Source organism: Cornus florida, unplaced genomic scaffold, assembly GCF_030987335.1.
Source record: "Cornus florida cultivar Cherokee Brave unplaced genomic scaffold, ASM3098733v1 CherokeeBrave_3.0.0_Hap2_Chr05, whole genome shotgun sequence".
In the NCBI taxonomy this organism is placed as follows: Eukaryota; Viridiplantae; Streptophyta; class Magnoliopsida; order Cornales; family Cornaceae; genus Cornus; species Cornus florida.
In genome coordinates this window covers 111654577-111678480 of record NW_026775575.1, presented here as the reverse complement: position 1 = coordinate 111678480, position 23904 = coordinate 111654577, and the positions used below count along the sequence as shown (strand labels likewise).

The following is a 23904-nucleotide window of genomic DNA, read 5'->3' as shown; positions in this document are numbered from 1 at the left end:
TAGAGCTAACATTTTATTTTCAAATCCGGGAAAGTAAGGTAATGGAGATGGTTCTTCATAAAATGGTGGGGGAGGGTAGTAGTCATAAGAGTGATCAAGTCCATTATATGATGATGATTCATGAAATGCATTGGACTCACTCTCATAAGGATCATGATATGATGGAGATGCATAAGGATAAAGGGTAAAATTTTCCTTCAAACTTGGATCAAATAACGGCTCCATTCATATTCACAATCCAAAAACCATAAAATAATTGCCTCGACAATGGCTCATGCATATGACAATGAAAGTAATGGCCTCGACAAGGACCTATGCTTAGATAAAATATTTAAGCATTATGAAAGCCTCAACAAGGACTATCTCGCAAGCATAGAAAAATGAACAATTAGGGTAAGAATTGCTTACAAAGGTCCTTAAGCAACTCCAAATTCCAATGATTGCTTTAAGCTCCAATGTTCACCTTTCTTGTATCAAATACCTAATTGCACATTAAATGAGAAAATAAAAATAAAAATGACTTAAAAGTAAACAATCAACAAAGAACTAATGTCTAATTCAATTCTTTAAAAACAGTTAGATCCCCGGCAACGGCGCCAAAACTATGGTGCGACCGAGCGTGTGCACAAAATAATGCACAACACTTTAGGTTTAGAAATAATGTCAAGTGGGCACCATATTTTAAAATTTATAAAACCACTAAACACTTATACTATGGAGTATGAAGTGAGCAGGGATCGTCCCAAGAGATCTAAACAATTATAGGTTTTCCAGAATTGAATTATACTTTAGTGCTTCTGTGATTGCCAAAAGGGTTTTGTTTGTGATTAAAACTAATTTTAAACTAAATGATTGCAATAAAGAAATAGAGTTTAAGAGATTGGAAAGAGACTTAGGGTGTAGGATTCACCACTAAGCACATTCCCTAACTCACTCACTTTCAACTAATTGGGGAAATAATACTATGTAATCTATATGTAGCTAACAAGAGCAATGAAAAGTGTAAACCATCAATTTCAAGCATGAATCAACTACCTAATGACAATTAAACTAAGTGTAGTGCAATTCACCCATTCAAAGCATGATTTATCAATCCAAGTTACAAATTTAACACACATTAATCTAGAAGATAATGCAATTGTGACAAAAAGTATGGAATTCAAACATAAGTATGGATGGTCTACTTACCTAATAATTGAATTGCAATTAAATTAATTAAACTTAAATTAAACTAATTAAACATGAATTTAAAACTAATTAAACAACAAATTAACCTAAACATGTAGTACCATCCATCAAATGTAAGCATTTTTCATCAATTTGAAACACAATTACAACTAAGCAATACCATGCATAGCCATCACAAGAATCAATTAACAAAGAATTCGTGTGTAAAATTTGTTTATCAATCAACCGCACACAAGACAATATGAGATTAATACAGATAATCAATTGGAAGAATTTAATTCATAATATTCAAGACTATACACTAATTACATAAATTAATCCCCAAAAAGTATGAAAAGAGAGAGAGAATAGGTTACATGCTTAGGGTTTATCCAACCATAAGTAGAAGAATCAGCCACTCATGGTTGATGGAGTCGAAGATAGGACAATCCCCATCATCTGCTTCATCTTCTCTGAACTTTTCTTCCAAACCCTAGCCTGTTCTTCTTTTTCCCTTTCTTCGCGTGTTTTTCCAGAGAGAAAATACGATACTACGATACAGAAAAAAAAAATAAAATAAAACTCTTTTTTTTTTCTCTAATAATCTTTACTTAAATAAAAACTAAAACTAACCCTAATCTAATGGCTCACTGGGCCTTAAGTAACAATCTCATTAAAGCCCAACAGTTCCCAAAATGAGCCCAAAAATTAAATAAAAACTGTAATGTTGCTAAGTCCTGGGGGATCGATCCCCCACCCTGGGGATCGATCCCCCCAGAGTTGACAAATTCCTTTAAGCCTTATTCAGCTCCATTTTTGTCCCGGGCTATTTGGTTTGCTTCTCCATCTTTGGGAACATCATCAAAGGCCCGAAATTGACCGCTTTGTGCCATTGTCTGAAAATCTTTGCTTAACTCCAAAAAGGCTTAATTGGACCGTTCTTAGCTCATTTTAACTTTATTGCCCTGAAATACACATAAACATAAATTAGGACTAAAACATAAAATTACAATAGATGCAAAGACTAAAATACCTTAGCTTAGGTGCTGAAATGTGCAACATTTAAGCACTTATCAGCTGCAGAACTGGAACAGACGCGATGAAGAAGTTCAGTAATCTTCTCATAAGACTCTTATCCTTCTTCCTTTGGTTTTGTCACCGAATATGATGGCTAAACTCACATTTTTATATAGCCAGCTATTCCCATCGCCGGCTCTGTATTGCCGACCGCCGTTCCTCTCACGGCCGAAGCCTTCCTCTCACGACCGGACACGTTCTCTCCGCAGTCGTCCTCACCACCATGCTCGCCGGACAGATCATCCTCCGTCCGTGATCCACCGACCGGCTTCATCCGCTGCAGTCGGCATAGTGCGCCGCCCCCTGTATCTTCTTCATTTGGGTTTGCAGATTATAAAAAGGGGCATTTTAGGCGACACATAAAATAGGAAGAAAGGTATTTTAGGCAACAGAAATATGAAACAGTATTTTTTCATGTGTCACCTCAGCTTTTGGGTCAAACACATTTTAAAAAAATTATTGACTTTGACTCAATGTATGGGTAAATATGGATCACTGAGTCCATTTATATATAATAATCCCTAATTTGAAAGGGAAATTACAAAAACATGGATTTGGGTGCAAAAAAATTACAAAAAAAGCTTAGCCACCTGTCAAAGAAAAAAGCTAGCTTGACAAACACTTGGAATAACCTCAATAGACACTGTAGTTACATGAGCTGTTGAAACAGAAATCAGAATGCTTGTTGTAAGGTGTATGGTATATTGCCTTTGTTTTTATTTAAAAAACGAAATAAGATAATTGTTTTTTAAAAGCATTCCCATACCTTCTACAATTAACTATTGAAAACAGGCATGTCTAACATTTAAGTGGGATTGAAAAAGGTGAAGGTTCTTGAAAAAAAAAACCTAAGTAAATGTGTGATAAAACATTTACTTTGTGATAGTGGTTTGAAAATTGCTATTAGGAAAATAGAGTTAAAAAAAGACTTAACTTTAATTAATTGTAGTTTTAGAAGTATTCTGGTACACTTGCTTAGTTCATGAATCCTAAGAGAGAGGGCGACTGAAGGGAAGGGAAATTCTGTATAAAAAATAAAAACCTAATTTACAAGTTAAAAGCTAGTTTATATATGGAATTTTTTTTTAAAAAAAAACTACTTTGGGAGGTTTTATTACTTAGAGATGGAGTCAAAGTCCATAAACACTTTTCAAATTCATAGATTTTTATCAAAATCTAATGCGGATATAGAAAAACGTTGTTCATTTGTCCAAACTATCTTTAATATCTTCAGGTATCACTTTTGTGTATCAAGTACCACTTTTGTGCAGGTACCACTTTTATGCATATAATATAAATACCACTCTTGTGATAAGAGGTACCACTTTTACGTAGGTAAGTATCATTTATATGTAGGTAAGTACCACTTTTATACATATGTACCACGCTTATGCATGTAAGTACCTCTTTTGTGCACAAATGTATTACTTTTTTGTGCTGAACATTTTGATTACTTGGTTTGCACATATATAATACCTGTGTGCACAAAAGTGATAGTCGAAAATATTAAAGATAGTTTGGGCAAATGAATAGTATTTTTCCTATGTACGTCAAATTTTTGTCAAAGTCCATAAATTTGAAAAATGTTAATTTTGACTCCATTTATATGTAATAAAATTTTCCAAAATTTATTTTGTTTATAATTTTTTATTTTTATTTTTAAAAAATTAAATTTTAGTGACCAATTAAAAAACAAAAAGCAAAACTTTTCGTGACCTTAACATCAAGAAAACTTAGAAAAAGTAAATAGGGACTTTTAATTTTTATATCCAAAATACCCCTCCTGTATAGAGATCTCATTTTCTTTCTTCGTCAATCTTCTCCGCCACCACTTTCAAATATCAAACGTCTTTAAAATAAGAAAATGGAGGTTGACAACCAATAATAGTTTGACAGGCTCTTCATCCTCCCCCTCTCTTTCTCTCTCTCTCTCTATATATATATATATATCAGGCAAGTGACGCCCACAAATATATGTGCATGAGATTGTCCACTATTTGAATGAAAAATAAATAAATAAAAAACTGATTTTGTGACGATGGAATTGACCATATAAATTATAAAAGGTATGATTTTGGATCAATCTCATATGGCCAACCAGCCAAGGAGGAACTCAAAAATTACTCCTATGTTTTATTATAACGGTTTTGCTAACCACAAGCTACTGTAAATTTACAGTCACTTGTCCTGTTAGTATAGGAATCAGATTTCATTTATGATTTGTTTAAGAATTTATAACTTATCTAGGTGTAGAAACCTATTACAACTGTAACTTCTTTTACTTTATCCAACTGGCAAGTCATGTGATTTATATCGTTCACGCGTTTGTTTATTTTTGGGTCATATATTTTATTGTTAAATAAAATCTATACCATTTAAATTTACACTTCAATTTTTATCAATCCTAAAATTTTTGTTCCAATTACAAACTTTACATAAATATAATAATACCACCAATACGACAAATTTGATTATTTACTCTATTTTTTTTTTTATATTTATAAATGGTAACTAATTCCTAAACAAATCATAAATGAAATCTGATTCCCATACTAATATGACAAGCGACTGTAAATTCACAGCCGCGCAAAGCGACTGTGGCAAGTCAAAGTAAACCAAGTCTTGTATTCCCTCCGTTCTTTATTAGTTGTCTATCTTTGATTTTATAATTTTTTTTAAGAGACATATAATTAATGTATTATTTTTTTTTTTAAATTACTAAATTATCCTTTAAACATTAAATATATATAATATCAAGTTGTAAAATTTTTAAAAAGTTAGAAGGAAAATTATGAAAAAATGGTATTTATTTTGTTTGAATTTTTAAAATGGTCATTTAATTTGGGATAATTTAATATGGAAGTAGTATATTACCTATGCCACACATATTGTCAGGAAACAAAAAGTAACAGCAGGCGTCGATTGAAGACACGTGTCGGTAGATCTTATCGTCAGTTTCGCAAACTAAAACATATAACCGTTTTTTATTCGTCTGTCTTTTACATCCCAAACAGTGTGATACTTTATCATATCTCTTTCACTTCTTCTGAAAAATTCCTTCATTCATTCTCACCACACTCTCTCTCTCCACTTGCACTTTCTCTCTCTAGATGAGACAATATCGATAGAGATGTCTCTGAGGAGATCAATCCTCTCACGAAGGACTGCAAGTCGATCCTTCACGTTCTCCAAATCATTCAAAGAAGCGAAAGCTCTAGAAATTTCAGAAGCGGAAACACGAGACGAGAAGAGTGATGTGGTGGGGGTCGAATTGGACGGTGTTGATCGAAATTTCAATGGCCGTTCGTGGTCTACTATGCTGCCGGAGCTCCTCGGAGAAATTATAAGGCGAGTCGAAGAGAGCGAAGACCGGTGGCCGATTCGTCGAAACGTCGTCGCTTGCGCTTGTGTGTGCAAAAGGTGGAGAGAAGTTACCAGAGATATCGTTAAGTCTCCACTTCACAGTGGCAAGATCACCTTCCCTTCTTGCCTTAAACAGGTCTACTTTTTTCTATCAATTTTTAAAGTTTGTAATATTATAGATCAATTCAGTGATTTATTTATTTAATTTTTGTTAGTGAAGTAATGGATCTGGCAAATTTAGGATTTTTATTGATCTGGATGGTTGTGTGAGCTTGGAAATTGAAGTTAATTGTTCGTGTCTTTTCGGGTTATCTTCTCAATTTGGTAATTTGCTTTTTGTGATTTTATAATTCTCCTCGAAGGCTCGAAGAATTGATATGTGTATATGTATATGTGTGTGTGTGAAATTGGTTTTCTTTGATGGTGAATTGAGCTAGAATGCGTTGTTTAAAACTTCATTTGTTGCTATGGAAGTAAAATTTGGTGTAGATAACCACTAGTTTCAACTTGGGAGTTATGAATGAGATCCTCACTATGAGAAACTGAAACAATGTCCAAGAAAGCTTTTTAATTTGTGTGAACATAGTAAGCCATTAAGTTCTAAAAAAAAAAATTTGATTTTGAACTGTGTTGTTGATGGTTAGGTTGGATTGGAATTGAGCTTATATATATAGTTGGTCAACTGGGAGAAACCAGTGAACAATGATCTTTCTTAGAAAATGATCAAGTCCTAGTATACTCACTGTTTTTATTTTTATTTTTTCTCTTGCAATGTTGTGCTACTGTTGACATTGTACCGCTTGGTTGGAAGATGGAAATTCGGGGATTCATTGTCCATTGTTGATTTGACTTGTTGAGTTATAGTTATGCCACTACATCACTTTTGTAGTGGAGAAGTTTTTAGGGTTGATGGTCTAACTAGTTTTATATTCTTGCAGCCGGGACCGCGTGACTCTCCGCTTCAATGTCTTATAAGACGGAACAAGAAAAACTCAACATTTTACCTTTATCTTGCTCTTACCCCATGTAAGTCAATTCGTTATTTTCTTTTGGATGTAAAGTAGAGCCACATTAAAGTGACTTCAAAACCAGCTCTTCTGCTTATAAAGTGGGTAAAATATTTTGAACTGAATGAAATACTGACATAGAACTTACTAAGAGTGTAATTAAAGGATATGCATATATAAAGCACTTGATGAATCCTCCTACCTCAACTTTTTAGCAGGGACATGCCATTGATTTTTTTTTTTTATAGCATATTTGACTTAGTCTGAAATTTGACCATCTATAGATAGACTACTTATGCAACAAAGGTGTTCTATTTACTAATCTTCCTTTAGAACGTGACTTGTTTGCAATTTTAAAGAAGAAATGTTGTTTTGGTTGCTCTTATGTTGACATATAATTATTTTGGCAGCGTTGAGTAATAGCATCCTGAAAGTAATATTTTTAGATCCTACATCCTAAAATTAATAATTTTAGATCTCCGTCGTAATTAATGTCTCTTGTCTGTGTTCATTGTATATCAGCTTATTTGCATGCTCTCTGCATAAGATATAATTCCATTTCCAGGAAACTTATTTTTAGATCCTACGTCATTATTGATGTCTCCTGTCTGTGTTTCACTTTATTGCACAGTGCATATCTGCTTATTTGCATGCTCTCCGTATAAGATATAATTCCACTTCCAGAAAACTTATGACGATCCCAACTAAAACAATATGCAACTGTTAATATATGTGAAGTTATATCCCACCCACTTCTTGTGGAATAAAAGTGTGATTTTTTTCTTGAATCTTCGTCTTATTATATTTTTGATGGATGCTATGAAAAGAAAATCTTCTGAAGGCTTTTAAGTGACAGGATATTATTTTAAAAAACTAAAAACTTACTCTACAAATACACTTCAATGAAAAAGAAGATATCAGGTTCTTTGATCAGTCAAAGCTAGAGATTTGCGGCCGACACAAACATGTTTCTCCATCAAATTTTTCGACCATGATATCATGGTTCCATGTCATCCATGATCCGGACTGCTGAAGTTTTGACTTGCATTTTGGCAGCATTTGCAGATAACGGAAAGTTTCTCTTGGCAGCACGAAGGTATAGGCATGGTGCCCATACAGAGTACATCATATCACTTGATGATCAAGATCTGTCACAAGGAAGCAATGCCTATTTTGGAAAGTTAAGGTAAGACATTCCTATTGGAGAGAGAGATTTTAGTAGAATTTGGAAAAACATGTCTTCTAGTTTCGAGGTGGATGAATTTTAGATATCAATTAATTGTACACACGTTTAAAGTTTTTATCTGAACTGAACTTACCTCTAGTTTGTGTGGATGTTGTATATGAACATCTATGTTCTTCATAGCGAAGCTATTAAGTATTTGTTGCTAATGATGAACGCTTGTATCATGACGACAGCCTTACTCGTGTGGTCTTTGTGTCTGATTCGTGGTTTATTTCTTCATCACAAGGATCTTCATTTGTTTCATTGTCTGTGTGATGTCATTCCTTGTATTTTACATTGTGAAGAATACAATGATATTGAAGACAAATACCCAAAAAAGGGAACCTAAAAATATATTGATGGTAATATATGTAGTACCGGGTGGCATGCAAAATTTCTTTCAAGAAAGTATTAGTTTAAAATTATTTTTCTTTATCAGAGATAAGGACGGTAATTTTTTTAAATTGTTATGTAATACTTTTGCCTTTTTTTCAGGGAACTTTTTTTTTTTGGGGGGGCAGGGGGGAGCAAATTAAGCACTTGATTTAGTGGTACTATGGGCATCAATTAAATCATTTGCATTGTCCTCTTTTTTGTTTAGGCCCACTATTTACCTTTTGGAATTTGTTGGAAACGGCACTTTTTAGCTTTTACAAGTATTAAGTGGTTTGGGATGTTACTGGAATAGGGAAATGCTTAAGGAAGTCTAAATATTTTGGTCATGTAAGAAATGCTTGACAATGTATTTAGGTCCTTAACTTAGAAGCATTCCAGTTCCAAAGCTGGCACTTGGTACATAAAATTCTTGGACTGTTTGTAGACTTAATAGCATCCTTATAGCAAACAACATATTTTGATTTTTTCTATAAGATTACAGGGTAGTTGAAAATGTTGGGTGGATTTAATGACTTGATAGTTTCTAAAAAAGAGGGTATATCAGGAGTTGAGGAAAGAATGGAGTTTTGAGAACCGTAGTAGTGACCCTATACTTCAGAATAATTCAGAGTATTTTTATATGAATGCTATAAAGGCAATTGTCAATTAGCTCTTTTTTCAAAGCACTTATGCCTATAATAAAACACATGGATTAAGTGTCATCTTCAATCAAATAATCTTCTTGATAATTTTGCTGCTAACTAAAACACTTGACGATATGTCTCTTGTCTAATTTAATTTCTCAATATCATCATTCCATCTTATCGTAAGTCCCATGGGGAGAAGGATCGAGACCCATCATTTGATGAGTCCCACTTAGCAGATCAAGTGTATGATATCCGCATTTGATTATTCTAGAATATCATCTCAATCATATTCCATCTAACCTTTACAGTGGTCGAATTCTCTAGAAAAGTAAATTAAAATTAAGCTCTTTTGAATCTTAATTATGATAATATTTTAAATGGGATCCATCATATGGCGAGTTTTGTTCCTTGGCTTCTTATTGATTTGATATGGGAACTCAACAAAGTTTGTATTGAAGTGTAAGGCAGGAAAGTGGATGGATGAAAAGCTGGAGTGGTTAGAAATTTTATTTTATTTTTAAAATTTTTTCAATATATATATATATATAAACCAACAACAACAACTGGAGTGATTAGTGGAATATAGCAATTCGAAGTAGAAAGAAAAGTAAATTTTTGTTAGATAGTCATTGCAAAGAAATAGTAACCATTTGGATTTACCGTATAGATCATGACTATTTTTAAGAATTTTACCCTTGAATGGGACCAACTCTTAGTCCCTATAGTACTTTAAGGTTTTAGTACACAAACACAAATGGTGATATAATCATCATCTTCCTATATGTGTTTGGCAAAAGTGCAGTGTATGAGGATAGAACTTGAAATAAATCTCTGTTTTTATAAAGATTATAGTGAGTTATTGCAAAGCAAGTAGGATCTATTCATTTTTTAAATATCGACTTATTTGAAGAATTTTTTATCCTTGAATGAAATGAACTCTTTAGTAAAATCATTTGTGTGATTTATTGCCTATGTTTTTATAGCAAAAGTGTAGTCTTTCCGGATGGTATCTATTATCCATTTAGGTTGATATAAAACAAGAATATAGATATCCAGTTTTCCCTCTATAATGAAAATGAAGTTCATCCCATTAGTAGTTGCATACTTTGAGGGTTTACCCCTCCCCCTTATTGTTGGGATACTTAATCCTCTCTTTCTCTCTTCTTCGTTTTTTTTTTAAAATTTTTTGCAGCTCGGATTTCCTTGGCACCAACTTTACAATCTATGACAGCCAACCCCCACACTGTGGTGCAAAGCCCTCGAGCAGCAAAGCCAGCCGCCGTTTTGCAAGCAAGCAAATAAGCCCCCAAGTTCCAGCAGGCAACTTTGAGGTTGGACAGGCCTCCTACAAGTTCAACCTCTTGAAATCAAGAGGCCCGAGGAGGATGGTATCTTCACTCGAGTGCCCATGCTCAGCGGAAACTGCTGCTAACACACCTCATGACAATTCTGAGATGAAGAAGCTGAAGGCTGCTGCCTCTGGATACACAGTTTTGAGGAACAAAGCTCCGAGGTGGCATGAACACTTGCAATGTTGGTGCTTGAATTTTCATGGTCGGGTGACAGTTGCATCTGTAAAAAACTTTCAACTGGTTGCAACAATGGATCAAAGCCAGCCCGGAGGAAAAGGTGACGAGGAAACAGTTCTACTCCAATTTGGTAAAGTAGGAGATGATATCTTCACCATGGATTATAGGCAGCCCTTGTCGGCATTCCAGGCATTTGCCATTTGCCTCACCAGCTTTGGTACGAAACTGGCCTGTGAGTAATATATTTCCTGTTACCTGTGTATGCAAGAAAAGAAATAGGTGCACATGGATGTTTTATTATAGGTTTTTTTATTGTCACATTTCCATGTTTGAAGCATGTGTACATTTTGTGATTGTATAATGTATGACATAACTTTACCTAAATTTATTAATAGCAAACATTCAAACTGCCAACAAGTATGGTGGTTTTCAAACTATTAACAAATTAAATGTGTAATTCATGTGTATTTTAAGATTACTGACTTGTTCAACAGTGACCAACAAACAACACGGTTTGGAAGTTCTCCCCAAAATTTATTTGTAATTTTGCATGAAGATTGATGTCTTGCATGATATACAATGAATTGCGAGAAAACATGAGGTCAAGAGAAGGAAATCAAGCCGTTCGTCAGTTACTTGTATCTAGGCACTGAACTTGAGCAGCCAAAATGCCAGCAATGATGGTGCCCAAGTACTGTAGAAATGGTCTGGTGTCGCTTGGTGCCCAGAAGAGGTGGGCGGAGCTGGCTGCATGAATTTCTAGTGTTGGGTGACAATGAAGCAAATAGACAGCCATATCACAAAATATATCCGACTGTAAGAGATAATGGTTTAAGTTGGCAAATGAAGCAATGAACATTCAGTTCCAAGTTTCATGGGTTAAGGTGTTTGATTGTGACAGAAATTTAATTTATGGTAATAATAATGGTAGTGGTTTTACGCTCTGTTTGATTAGTTGAAAAACAAATTTTATTCTCTCTTTATAGAACAAAATTGAAAATCTTGAAATGATTTTGAGATTAAAAGAAGAAAATTTCAAATTTCTAAGTAAAATTTTCATCCTTTCATTCCTGATTTGACAAGAGAATAAAGATGATTTATCTATTAATTATTATCAAATATTATTTTTGCATGACCTTTACTTTCCCTCACTCAATTGGTGTCATAACTGCCTCAACGCAGGCAGAGGCAACATAGTGCATAGGTACCCTTGCGTAGAGAAGTAAGAACGAGTAACGCCATTTAGGGAAGGGATTTCCATCCGTCATAAGCTAAGTGTGGATTCCATTCCATCCACAATATCAAAGGGATAGAAATCCCCAATCTTCCCAAAAACAAAATCCAAACCTATTTCAAGCTCATGCAACAATGTTCCCCACAGCGAACATGTCACAATTCTTACAGCCTTTGAACCCCCTGATCTTCCCTGTGATAATACATTCAAGAATAGATGAAATAGGAATCCACATTAGCCATTAAAGTCCCAATAAACCAAAGACAATTATAAACTGCAGAAGATCCACAAGTATTCACATTAAGTTGCACTTTTAACCATCTCAAAGACCAAATAGAGATTCTCAGTCAACAGAAAGACATTCATCAGCCAGTCTTACAAACACAGAGCCCGTGACAAGGGTTGGAAAAAGTTCATGTACAGCACCACTCATAAGACTCAAAAGAGAGAGATTCCACAATAATAAAAGTCAACTTTCTTCCTTGCTGTGTCGGTTTACTTCTTTCCTCGCAGTTTCACACCAAGAGCCCTCTCCAGTTTCCCGATTATCTGTTGATTTGGAATGGCTTTTCCAGATTCGTATTCTTGTATGACTTGAGGCTTCTCATTGATAATCTGTGTGAGGGCAACAATAGGGTCTTGTATAAGAAGTTCCTAATGTGCCACTGTGTGGGGTGAATGGGGTGTGGTAATGGAGGTGTGCATGTTAATGTATGTGAGTGTGTACGTGAGAAAGAGAGAGCAGAGAGACCTGAGCAAGTTGAGACTGTGTGAGTTTCTTATCCATTCGAGCTTGCATGATGCTTTTCTTCAGTTCAGTTGGCACCCTTTCATCTGTACATAAGTTTAGAAAAATATAGGTAAGGAATAAGATCACATCATCATATTAAAGTTGAAACACATCATTTGACAAACAAGTCAACAGTTGCAGCAGCACAATGTGTTTAGATATATGCAGAACTGCATTAGAAATATGTAAAACTGAAACAAACAACGATAGCGCATGCACAACCAATGCAAATTTTATCATCTTCATCAATCAAATGGCACTAACAGTGTGTTTGGAAAGAAAAAAAGAAAGAAAATGAAAGGATAAAGACTTATTTTTTAAGTAATAAGAGTAATAAAAGAAAAAATGGATGAAATGGGTAATCACTACTATTTCCACCCATTTTTGGAAGGAGATAGAATATAGTTATACTCCCTCTGTCCCAATTTAAGTGTCATGTGAGTCATGGTTCCCAAAACAGGACACTTAAATTGGGACGAAGGTAGTACAATTTTTTCCCCTCCTCATCTATAAACCTAACAAGAAATAAGATAATCCCTCCTTTTCCTTTCCTTCAAATCTTCAATACACACAAAAGTGATTTAACTATTGTTACGGTCTTAACATAGAAGGAATGGTGAAACATGATTCATGTAACCGACCCCACACAAAAGTCATCCCCATCAAAGTGTTCGACTCACAATTTTACAATAATAATAATAAACTGTAGCATTTTGTATATAAAAGCACAAGGGAATTGAGATGTAGACAGTTTATTTATTACAAAACTGAGGAGAAAAAAAGGAGTTAACATATACTCACGGGCAAGACTCTCGGTGTCTTCAGCGAGCTTCCTAGTGTTCAAAGAAGTGCTGCTAGAGGCAGCCTTGTTTGTGCCAGCAGTCGCTGCAGGAGGAAAAAAAAAAAAAGTTATAACCAATAAACATTGCAAGCAAGACCCTGAGCTATATAATTTACTGTTTCCAGCTGACACTTATAAGATGCAAGAAATATTAGAAGGTATCAAGCTCAGTAATTATAAAATAACCCCAAAAAAATGCAAACTAACGTGTGCAACATTTTCATCTTCAATAAGCTGAATGAGCATAACCAAACTTCACATGCTTTATCGCGAGCTAATCATCTTAAAAATCAAATAGACAGTTCAAGCAAACACCAGAAAAAAGATGCATATGCAGCGTTTTCCATTTCATACACTAAAACAATATTGCAATATCACTAACCATAAATATTTATTCCAACATCATTTAGCAACCACACCATGTAATTACATGATCCTTTCTTAGGACTTCCTCTTTTTCTTTCTTTCTTTATCATTAATTTTTTTTTGGTGTGGGAGGTGAGAAAATCAGAAATTAGAGGAACAATAAATTCAGAAGAGCCATAGGATATTTCAAATCCAATTTGTTCTTCTGTTATTATTTTTCTTCTAAACCAAATTAATTCTACACTAAACTTTGGCAAAAAGGAAATGAAAGGAGAGAAAATAAAATGTACACCAAGGTGAATTTAAATTACACAAACAAAATAGAGAGATGAATTAACCCTATGTTCAACAAATAAACGTCACTATCACATAGTGTGTGAGAGAGAGGAGATTAATTTTTTTGGAGGAGGATGCATAAGAATCAGAAACCCTAATTGAGGGGAAAAGGAAAGATAGAGAGAGAAATGAACATTTTTTGACAGTTTCGATGTCGGCACCAGCACGACGAGCAGCGTTGACGGCTTTCTCATCTTTCCGGGCGGCGGATGTCGGAGCCTTCTTGCGGATCACCACCGGTTCCCAGTCCTGAGTGATCGGACCAACTCCTGCCATTCTCTCTCTCTCTCTCTCTTTCTCTCTCTCTTTCTAGAAATCTCTGTCAATCGATTCAGGACCAAAGGGCTAGCTCACCCCCTTTTATATATAGATAAATATGTAGATTTAATTGGGTAGTAATTGTGAAATTTCAAAAATACCCATATGTGCAAAATGGCAAAATTAACCTTATTAACCATATAAAAATATAGCATAATAAATAAATAAATAAATAAAAGCCCTTTCAAGCCATAATTTGTTGGCCCAAAATACCCTTAATATTTTAATATTTTGATTATAAATAATTAATACTTTATAATATATATATATATATATATATATATATATATATATATATATAAAACTGAAACTAATATATATAATCAAGCTATAAGTAAATGCAGAGTGATTTTTCCAGACATATGTTAAATATTGTAATTAACATTGATAGGGAAAAATATAAACCTACCCTACCCTCGATAAGATCGATTAAATTTCATTATCAAGGATAATGAAATCAAATCTGACGTGGTTCAACAAGTAAAAATAATCCTACTATAACTGGAGGAGGTCAAAATGATTAAATCATATCCTGATAAATCTGGTAATAAATCTCCTATGATTTCGCACAAGCGGAAGATAAGGTCAACCATCGACATCAGCAGAACGATTTTGGTTCTAATCGACAGTCATAAATAAGGCATTAAGCCATTAAAGAAGATACGACGTAAAAACTATTATTAATTCCTGCCTTCTTTTTAGACTTCCGTGACTAATTTGATCGTCGGAGAGCTCTTGGCAGGTACCACACCGGTGCCGTCAAGGTTCATCGATCTTCTCCTCTCTTCCTTGCAAGAAAACGGTATCGTATCGGACTGCGCGAATTTCAGCCTCAACAGTTGGCGCCGTCTGTGGGAATCACGATTCCCTTGAATCAATTAATCGTTGGGTATATACGTTTGCAGTCCGGTATGGTTACCGAAGGAATACCGTCACAAGGATCTGGTCAAAGGGTAGAGTCAGGTGAAAACCTAGACGTCCCAAACGACCAGGCACGGCTTGCAGCGTTGGAACTACAGGTTCAAACTCTGAGTCAGGGTATGAACCAGTTGATCCAGTAAAATGCAACGCTCTTGTAACACCTTGTTCCACCGGCTTAACAAAACTTTCCAGGACAAGATCTCTCAAGTTCAAACAGAGGTAATGAAAATCTTGAAGAAAGGGATAATCATTCCCCCCAAAATGAGACTGAAGTAGAACAAAGCCAGGTGGGAACCCGACATAGAAAGGTGGTTCACCCATCTCTCCTACGGAGTTCCCGACCTCCTGAAAGCATAGCCTTCTGTCTTAAGGAAAAGACAAAGAAAGTTACCCATCTCGACTTGCAGATCAAGGATCTCAAGGGGAAAATGGAAAATGTAATGCAGGCTATGAAAGGGAAAGGTCCTGCCGCCGTAGATGACCTGGTACAAAGGACCAACTTGTCTTTCAGCCCCGCTGTTATGAAATGTCCACTATCTAGCAAGTTCAGGATGCCCTCGTTCGAAAGCTTCGATGGGACCAAAGATCCCCTCAATCACCTGGAAACTTTTCAAGCTCTTATGCATTTACACGCTGTGCCAGATGAAATCATATGTCGAGCTTTTCCCACTACACTTAAAGGATCAGCGAGAGTTTGGTTCAACAAGTTGAAGCCAGGAACCATCAACACCTTCGAAGAATTGAGTAAGCAGTTTGTGAGCCACTTCATTGCAGGTCAGAGGCATAGGAGGCCGGCTACCTACCTGTTTACCGTGGAGCAACAAAAGGAATAGTTGATTAGGGAATACATCACCCGATTCAACGCAAAGACGTTGCAGGTAAAAGAGGCGGACGACAAAGTAGCTTTAACCGCTTTCATAGGAGGACTCCAAACCTCCAGATTCTTGTTCTCCTTATCAAAAGAACCTCCCACCAGCATGATAGAGTTGCTGGTCAGAGCGCAAAAACACATCAACGCTGAAGACACCATGAGTGCACGGAAGGAAGGAGAGGACAAGAAGAGGCCAGCCCCTCTCGCCAGGGATAAAAATAATACCAAATATAAGAAATCATTCTTCAGCCAGAGTGACAGCACATATCATGAGAATGACTCAGATGAGTATATCGACTAGAAATTGTCTCGCGGCTGGAATTAGCCTTATCAAGTCATTCACAATAAAGACTGGGGGCATTTTAGTTAATCATTTTAAATGGATGGTAGCTCCATCACGTGTTAGTTTTTAATAATGATGGTCTTTAATAAAATTCCTTTTAGTTTATACGTGCAGTATCCCCGTACTATAAGGGATAGTAAATGAGTGTCCTATATTACAAGGACCCGGGCTGAATGAATCCCGTAATCCGTATCCCCGTACTGTAAGGGATAGTAAATGAGTGTCTTGTATTATAAGAACCCAGGCTGAATGAATCCTGTAATCCGTATCCCCGTACTATAAGGGAATAGTAAATGAGTGTCCTGTATTACAAGGACCCGGGTTGAATGAATCCCGTCATCCATATCCCTGGACTATAGGGGATAAGTATCTTGTATTATCAAGACCCGGGTTGAATGAACCCCGTAATCCATATCCCTGTAATATAAGGGATAATAAATGAATGTCCTGTACTATAAGGACCTGGGTTGGATGAATCATATAATTAATATCCCCTTATAATAAGGGATAGTAAATAAAAAACCTTTATTAAAGAGGTGAGCTGAGTAAAACTCGTAAAGTTCAATTCCCTTACTAAAGGGACGAGCTGAGTAAAACTCGTATAATTTATTCCCTTATAAAAAGAAGAGTACTGTTCCCTCGGGGGTGCAAAAAAAAAAAAAAAATATATATATATATATATATATATATATATATATATATATATTATTACTATTCATGAACAGTACCCGAGGGTACTGTTCCCTCGGGTGTAAAAAAAAAAAAAAAAAACTATTCAGGGAACAGTACCCGCGGGTGCCAAAAAAAACCATGAGTTACTATTCACATGAATAGTACCCGTGGGAATAGTACCCGCGGGATATTGTTCACAGGGGTATTAAAAAAAAAAAATTCCCTGAGTTACTATTTACGTGAATAGTACCCGCGGGTACTGTTCACCAGGGTTGAAAAAAAAGAAAAAAAAAAAAAAGTATTATTATTATTTATTACATTCCCAAAGCTAGACGTGCAAGCTTGGGAATGAGGGGCAATTGATAAGAAAAAATATAAACCTACCCTACCCTCGATAAAATTGATTAGATTTCATTATCAAGGATCCCGACAAATCTGGTAATAAATCTCCTATGATTTCACACAAGCGGAAGATAAGGTCAACCATTGACATCAGCGGAACGATTTTGATTCCAATCGACAGCCATAAATAGGGCATCAAGCCATTAAAGAAGGTACGACGTAAAAACTATTATTAATCCCTGCCTTCTTTTTAGACCTCCGTGACTAATTTGATAGTCGGAGAGCTCTTCGCAGGTACCACACTGGTGCCGTCAAGGTTCATCAATCTTCTCCTCTCTTCCTTGTAGGAAAACGGTATCGTATCGGACTGCGAGAATTTCAGCCTCAACAAACATTATGTAACTTTTTAAGTGTAAAATTTGTGAAATAATTAACAAACTTTGCAAAGTAAATCAATATTCATAGTAAATTAAATTGAAAATTTAATATGTTTATATAACTGAAAATTTATAAAAGGCGATCAAAACTTACATACGAGGAAGTTAGGGATGGCAACGGGGCGGGTTTGGAGCCGGTTTCCCTAAATTCCGCCCCACCCCTTTTATTTTTTGTCAAGTCCATGCCCGCCCCGAGACCCTCGACAGGTTGGATTTTCATGTTCAGCCCCGCCCCGTTGGAAAATGCTGTGCCCCCGTGCCCGCCCCGCTAACAAATTTTTTTCTCCCACTTTTTGGAACTTAAGCTCCTGCTATTTAAATGTGGAAAGCCTGGGAATGGCACAACATAAATGAAATTATGTATCCCAACAAAAATAAAAAAAATAATATGCACATAACATAATTCAGAGAATATAATAAATAAAAATAAAAGTTTAATACAACCAAATCACAAGAAGTTCTAAACTCCAACTTCCACCATAACCAAAGCAAAAGCAAATTAATACCAAGTTTATATACCGTTGGGGCGGGCATGGATACAAATTTTGTACCCGTCGCGGGTCACGGGGCGGGTAAGGGTTCAGTATACATATCTTAGGAGCGGCAATACAACCAAATCACAAGAAGTTCTAAACTCCAACTTCCACCATAACCAAAGCAAAAGCAAATTAATACCAAGTTTATATACCGTTGGGGCGGGCATGGATACAAATTTTGTACCCGTCGCGGGTCACGGGGCGGGTAAGGGTTCAGTATACATATCCTAGGAGCCCCGCCCCCGCTCCTAGGATATGTATACTGAACCCTTACCCGCCCCGTGACCCGCGACGGGTACAAAATTTGTATCCATGCCCGCCCCAACGGTATAAAAAGCATATATATATATAATACAGTTATATGCTTAGGAGGGCGGGGCTCCTAGAATATGTATACTGAACCCTTATCCGCCCCGTGACCCGTAACGGGTACAAAATTTATATCCATGCCCGCCCCAACGGTATAAAAAGTATTTCCATATCCGTTATTAATGGGGCGGGACGGGACGGAGCTCCGGCAGGGCGGTAAAAATTGACATTCCTAGAGAAAGTAATTAAAAACGATTTAAAAAAATTAAATCTAAGAGAAACATAGTATAAAATATGAAAGAATGAAAAAATAAAAGAATTTATATGGTGGATTATATCCATAAAGCATAAATGCAAGGATGATGATAATGAAGAATTGAAAATTTATAAATTCCATACATGTTCCATTAAATGTATCACAATCATTTACTTACATATAATATAACATAACGTGTGTGTATAATATATATATATATATATATATATATATATATAAGTAACCAACCCTCCACTATTGTCACCTCCATCGCCACAAGTGTAAAAATTTCGGTGAAACAAATAAATCAAATCGAATTGATCCGGACTAATTGGACGATTTGATCCAATTAGTCTAATCCTAATTCTAAAAATACGAAACTATTTATAAAACGATTCATTTATGGTTTTGAATTCTTCAGGACCAATCCAAATATAAATTAATAGTTTGCTTTAAGACTGGGATTTTCATATTATTATATATTGCATTAAACAGATAATATATTATCATCTATAGTTGTTGGAGGAGAAACTTCTCCAAATTGAACTGATGTGGACATTTGATTTTCATTAATGAAATTGTATCTTTTGCCAGGTGTTAAAAAAAAAAAAAAATCAGGGACTGATTGGGTTGATTATTGGCCTTGAGCTAATTATTAGACAGAATTATGCAAAAGCCCAGAAAACAGCAGCTTGATTTGGTTTGGTTTCATCGGGTTTACAGTCCAGGACCGTTTATTCCTCAACCGACCAAATCCAAAATTTGTGCAGCCTTAACAACGGCTTTGACTATGTTTTGATCTCCACTCTTTCCTCCAAAATCCTAATCACAACCGTACGAAGATGCGTGTCTATTGTTATCTTGATTCAATTTTGTTATTTTCATAAAATAATAAAGGTTTTATGAGTTTAACTTTCAAGAGAAGAAAAATTGTTCAGAGTAAAATAAAGTAAAAGTTGATTCGAGTCTAAAACATTAATTATTTGTTAAGGGATTAGATTTATAATTAATTACTTTCTCATTTTCAATCTTTTCAACGGAGTTTTAGCTTAAAAATTGTTTAAATTTGAAGTCAAAATTGACCACAAAATCTGAACTCAATTTTCAATGGGTAACTTTTGATCCAAGTTATTTCAGATGAATTGATGATATGCTAATTGAACAAAAAGATTTGAAAATACACAATCCAGAGTTGGATTGTCGCATGTTGTCTTTGAGAGAGACTAACTTTTCATTGCTGCTATTACAGGCTTACAGCACAGTCCTCGCAAATATGTTCCACCAATCCCCTTAATTTGTTTATTCACAGGAAAAAACAGCAATCCTTTCATCTAAATCTTCAATTAGAATTCAAACCCCATCTTCATTCAGAGACACCTGCAATTACATCAAATAATAGATATAATCTCAGTGAGGATTTCAACCAAGCAATCGCTGATCCACACAGGTGATAAAGATCATCTTACCATCCAATCCCTCTCTTCATTCGTATCCATCGCCACCACCTCCACTACTTCCTTGTCAATTCTGATTTTCATTATTTCCTTGTCACCATCAAACACTATAATATCCTTGAGATTCTTATTCATTTCATTTACAGCACTTCGAACATCCTCTACCTCAACAGGTTCCTGCGTTAGACATTTGTTTTTTTATGGTAAGAAAAGATATTTTCGAAACCATCATAAAAAAAATAATAATTCAATCAACCTTCTAATAACCCATAATCATAATTGCAGAAAGCAAAATTTATCAATTATAAATACTAGACACTAGTTCATCTCCAGAACTTGCACAATGGAGAAGTCTCTCTCAGGCACACAATTTTTTGTTAAGGAAATGAGATTTAACCTGTATCTTTTCATCTAAATCTCAAACCTTGTACTAATGTAAAATGTGCTCAAAACCAGCTGGTATGTATTTGCTCCTAGTGCCATCATTGACATAACAGGGTTATCACAACTGAGAATGATCTTGAACGTTGTAACAAGAAGGGAGAGAAACGAGTAAACAATCACATATCAAAAAGAAAAAATGTACGGAGTATGATAGTGGGTCATTATAGGAGCTAGCATTTTGAAGGCAGTTTACTATCGGCCCTGTCAATCGAGGGTGTTGTGCCTGGTTAGAAACCGAATCCTTGGCATTATTTGCTCAACGTAATTGTTTTCAAATTAAAACCTTTTTTTCTTAATTGGCAGGTCGAATTCTTACAACTACCCCAAACAATGGGTGGTGGCTCCTATAGGAGGCATTTAAAATTGAACAACAATGGCCTTGCATACTGCCAGATAATAAGCTCAATTAATAGAATCTGAATTAACTATATAGTATTCATGCCAAATAATATGGCAGGAATTTTCAATTGCCAAAAACATGACACAACTGAGTTAGACACTTAAAGAGTAATGTTTTCAAATTGTTCATTGACTAACATAGGATCTTTCAGGGGGAGAAAATTAACTAAATGTATAAGAATAGTCAAATTATCTACCATGAAACATAGTCGGTTCCATAACAATTGTTTCTTATCACACATTGTTAGCTAATCAATGAACCACTCCCTCTCTATTTCCCTCCATATCACACTCGAGACCCCCCTGTCAAAATCTTGCATATATTTTCAGGCATTACTCATCTTCGAAGAATTCTATAATGCAAAATAGTTGAGAGTTAATTAATACATATACCATTTCCAAAGTTCCAAACCCTTTTCCAGTTTCACAAATCTATGAAAAAACTAGTCCAAACGGGCAGCTTAACTGGTAAGACCTTTGGGGTACTGCTGAAGGGATACTCCCTTTAGGTCTCTAGTTCAAGTCTCGGTGAAGTTGAGGTCTGGGTGTGTTTAAATGATGGTTTGCTGCCTACTGCTGCAACCCAGAGTCTGAATTGGCTACTTGATTCTTTGTTACCAATAAAAATAAATACCATGTACAGATATTCTTAAAAGTCATTAAAAAAATAACTAACCTTACCAACACTCCAATCATCAGTAGTAACATTGGACGTGCCTAACAGAGTTCTATTGAGTAACTCTTTCTTCTGAGAAAGATCTGAAACCTCAAGCGGAATCATTTCACCATTTTTGTAGTTCTGCAAACTCGAATCTTTGTTATGCGCATCTGAATGCTCAGTACCACCATCCACATTCGCCTGTAACTTTTAAAACCAAACTATTACATAAATTTCAAATGTGATAATCACACACGTATATGTATGCAACAGCTGTAATGAATTATATATATATATATATATATATGCGCAAAAGTTGTAATGAATTTACCTGAGACTCGCAAGATTTAGGCAAAGTGTGACTGAGGGGATCGCCCAAGGACAAAACTATGGTGGGGAGCCGATGTACATCCCAACCAAGAACTTTACATATAACCTGCCCGTAAGCTCGATGTGCCCTTCTCTTCTTCGTCTTCGCTATCGTAATTGAATGCTGAACAAGCGCAACGCAGTTCTTGAACCTCTTACCAACCTTTGTTCCTATCCCACAACATACCAAACAACCAAAATCACCATTTTCGCAGTTCTTCTCGTAGTAACCTCTCAATTCATCGTCCTCCTTAAACACCTTCAAGAAAAAACTGTACTCTTCACAGTCACCGTAAGCTACATCATCTTCATCTTCCATGTCTTCGTCATTGTCATTATCACTGTCCTCATGGCTAGCGAAGAACTCTTGGGTAAGCTTCAAACCCTTTTGAAGGACTTGATTTGCAGCGAATTTGACTTGTTCTTCGGCTGAGGGTAACCGGATCGGGGTCGCGACAGTCGGGTGGGGTTTCAAATTGGGCCATGCGGACTTGGCTTCCGGATTGGTAGGTGCCGGCAACTTGCAAGGCCATTCGACGTCGGAGACTGGTGGTGGGTCGGATTCCAGAGGCTTTTTCTTGAATCTTGTGGTACCGATCCTCTTAAAATTTGTGTGATTGATGGGTTGAAGCTGGTGACTTGATGGATTGTGAATGGCAATAGGATTAGGACTAGGATTAGGATTAGGATTATGATTGGGGTTAGGGTTTCTCGGGGGTCCTTGGTGCCAGAGAGAGTGGAGGTAGATGACTTCATCTCTCAATCTTTGCTCGTATGGATCCATTGGAAGACACAGAGGATGGAGGAAAATCTAGGGTTCAGAAAGTGACCGATTGTCAAAAAAATAAATAAATAAATAAATCGTAAAACTGCTACATGGCAATGCCTTATATCTTCCCGCAAGGAGACACGTGTCCTTTTAATTTTTTTCTTCCTAAAACTATTTTCTAAATTGATTATTGAAAGGGAAAAAATATCTAAAAAATTAAACTATTTTCTAAATTCATTATTGAAAGAGAAAAAATATCTAAAAAATTAAAACCTTTGATATGCTGTTAAATAATTCAATCTTCTTTTCTATTCGTGTCTAAATAATGTATTTAATCTTGTCCAATAATTATAAAGTAGTTCTTGTAATGTATTTTCTTAATATTTTTACACCAGCATAGAAGGTCGATGATGTCACAGTAAAGATAAAAATAAAAATAGGTATACAATTGTAAATTTTGCTAAAGAAAAAACGATGGGAAAGGTCAATAAGGGTTACTTATTGGCTTTCATACAAGTACAAAGATATTAAATTGATTATTCAAAGGGATTATTTGTAAATGTGAACAAAATTAACAGGTTTTGGCAATTTGGCAGAAGAAATTCTTATTGTATTATTTTGGGAGATCAAATTTTAAATGATTTGTTGTAGAATAACTTCAGTGCTGAATGATAAATAGTAGACCCAAAAAATAATCTTCATACATAAAATATTACCATCTAATAACTTTGAATATTTATTATTTAAGTATCACCCCGTGATTTTGTCCTATTATTTAATTTTCACTCCTAATCAACCATTCCCACAAGTTTTATAATCTTTTAACTTTTGTATTTTGTATATTCCTTT

At 35.4% G+C, this 23904-nt stretch overlaps 3 protein-coding genes across 6 annotated transcripts; 1 reads left to right on the top strand and 2 right to left on the bottom strand.

The window, feature by feature from the left end:
* The first annotated feature begins 5296 nt into the window (after positions 1-5296).
* Positions 5297-10840, top strand: LOC132308620 (tubby-like F-box protein 7). Of its 2 annotated transcripts, none has more exons than XM_059806751.1 (4): positions 5297-5743; positions 6546-6633; positions 7680-7800; positions 10054-10840. In XM_059806751.1, the coding sequence occupies exons 1-4, from the start codon at positions 5375-5377 to the stop codon at positions 10628-10630; spliced, it is 1155 nt and encodes a 384-aa protein (XP_059662734.1). In that variant the 5' UTR covers positions 5297-5374; the 3' UTR covers positions 10631-10840. The 2 variants fall into 2 exon arrangements, with proteins under 2 accessions (XP_059662734.1, XP_059662733.1); XM_059806750.1 differs by having other exon boundaries at positions 5298-5743; positions 7671-7800.
* A 1031-nt stretch (positions 10841-11871) lies between these two features.
* LOC132308619 (multiprotein-bridging factor 1a-like) lies at positions 11872-14305 on the bottom strand. The gene is made up of 4 exons (XM_059806749.1): positions 14092-14305; positions 13216-13299; positions 12376-12458; positions 11872-12239 (listed from the first exon to the last, which is right to left on the bottom strand). Exons 1-4 carry the CDS (start codon positions 14231-14233, stop codon positions 12120-12122), a joined length of 429 nt encoding a protein of 142 aa, XP_059662732.1. The 5' UTR covers positions 14234-14305; the 3' UTR covers positions 11872-12119.
* Positions 14306-20132: 5827 nt separating this feature from the next.
* On the bottom strand, positions 20133-23141 carry LOC132308618 (uncharacterized). Of its 3 annotated transcripts, none has more exons than XM_059806746.1 (4): positions 22249-23140; positions 21936-22124; positions 20429-20593; positions 20133-20339 (listed from the first exon to the last, which is right to left on the bottom strand). In XM_059806746.1, exons 1-4 carry the CDS (start codon positions 23068-23070, stop codon positions 20313-20315), a joined length of 1203 nt encoding a protein of 400 aa, XP_059662729.1. In that variant the 5' UTR covers positions 23071-23140; the 3' UTR covers positions 20133-20312. The 3 variants fall into 3 exon arrangements, with proteins under 3 accessions (XP_059662729.1, XP_059662730.1, XP_059662731.1); XM_059806747.1 differs by having other exon boundaries at positions 21936-22118; positions 22249-23139; XM_059806748.1 differs by lacking the exon at positions 20133-20339 and having other exon boundaries at positions 20450-20593; positions 21941-22124; positions 22249-23141.
* Positions 23142-23904: the final 763 nt, after the last annotated feature.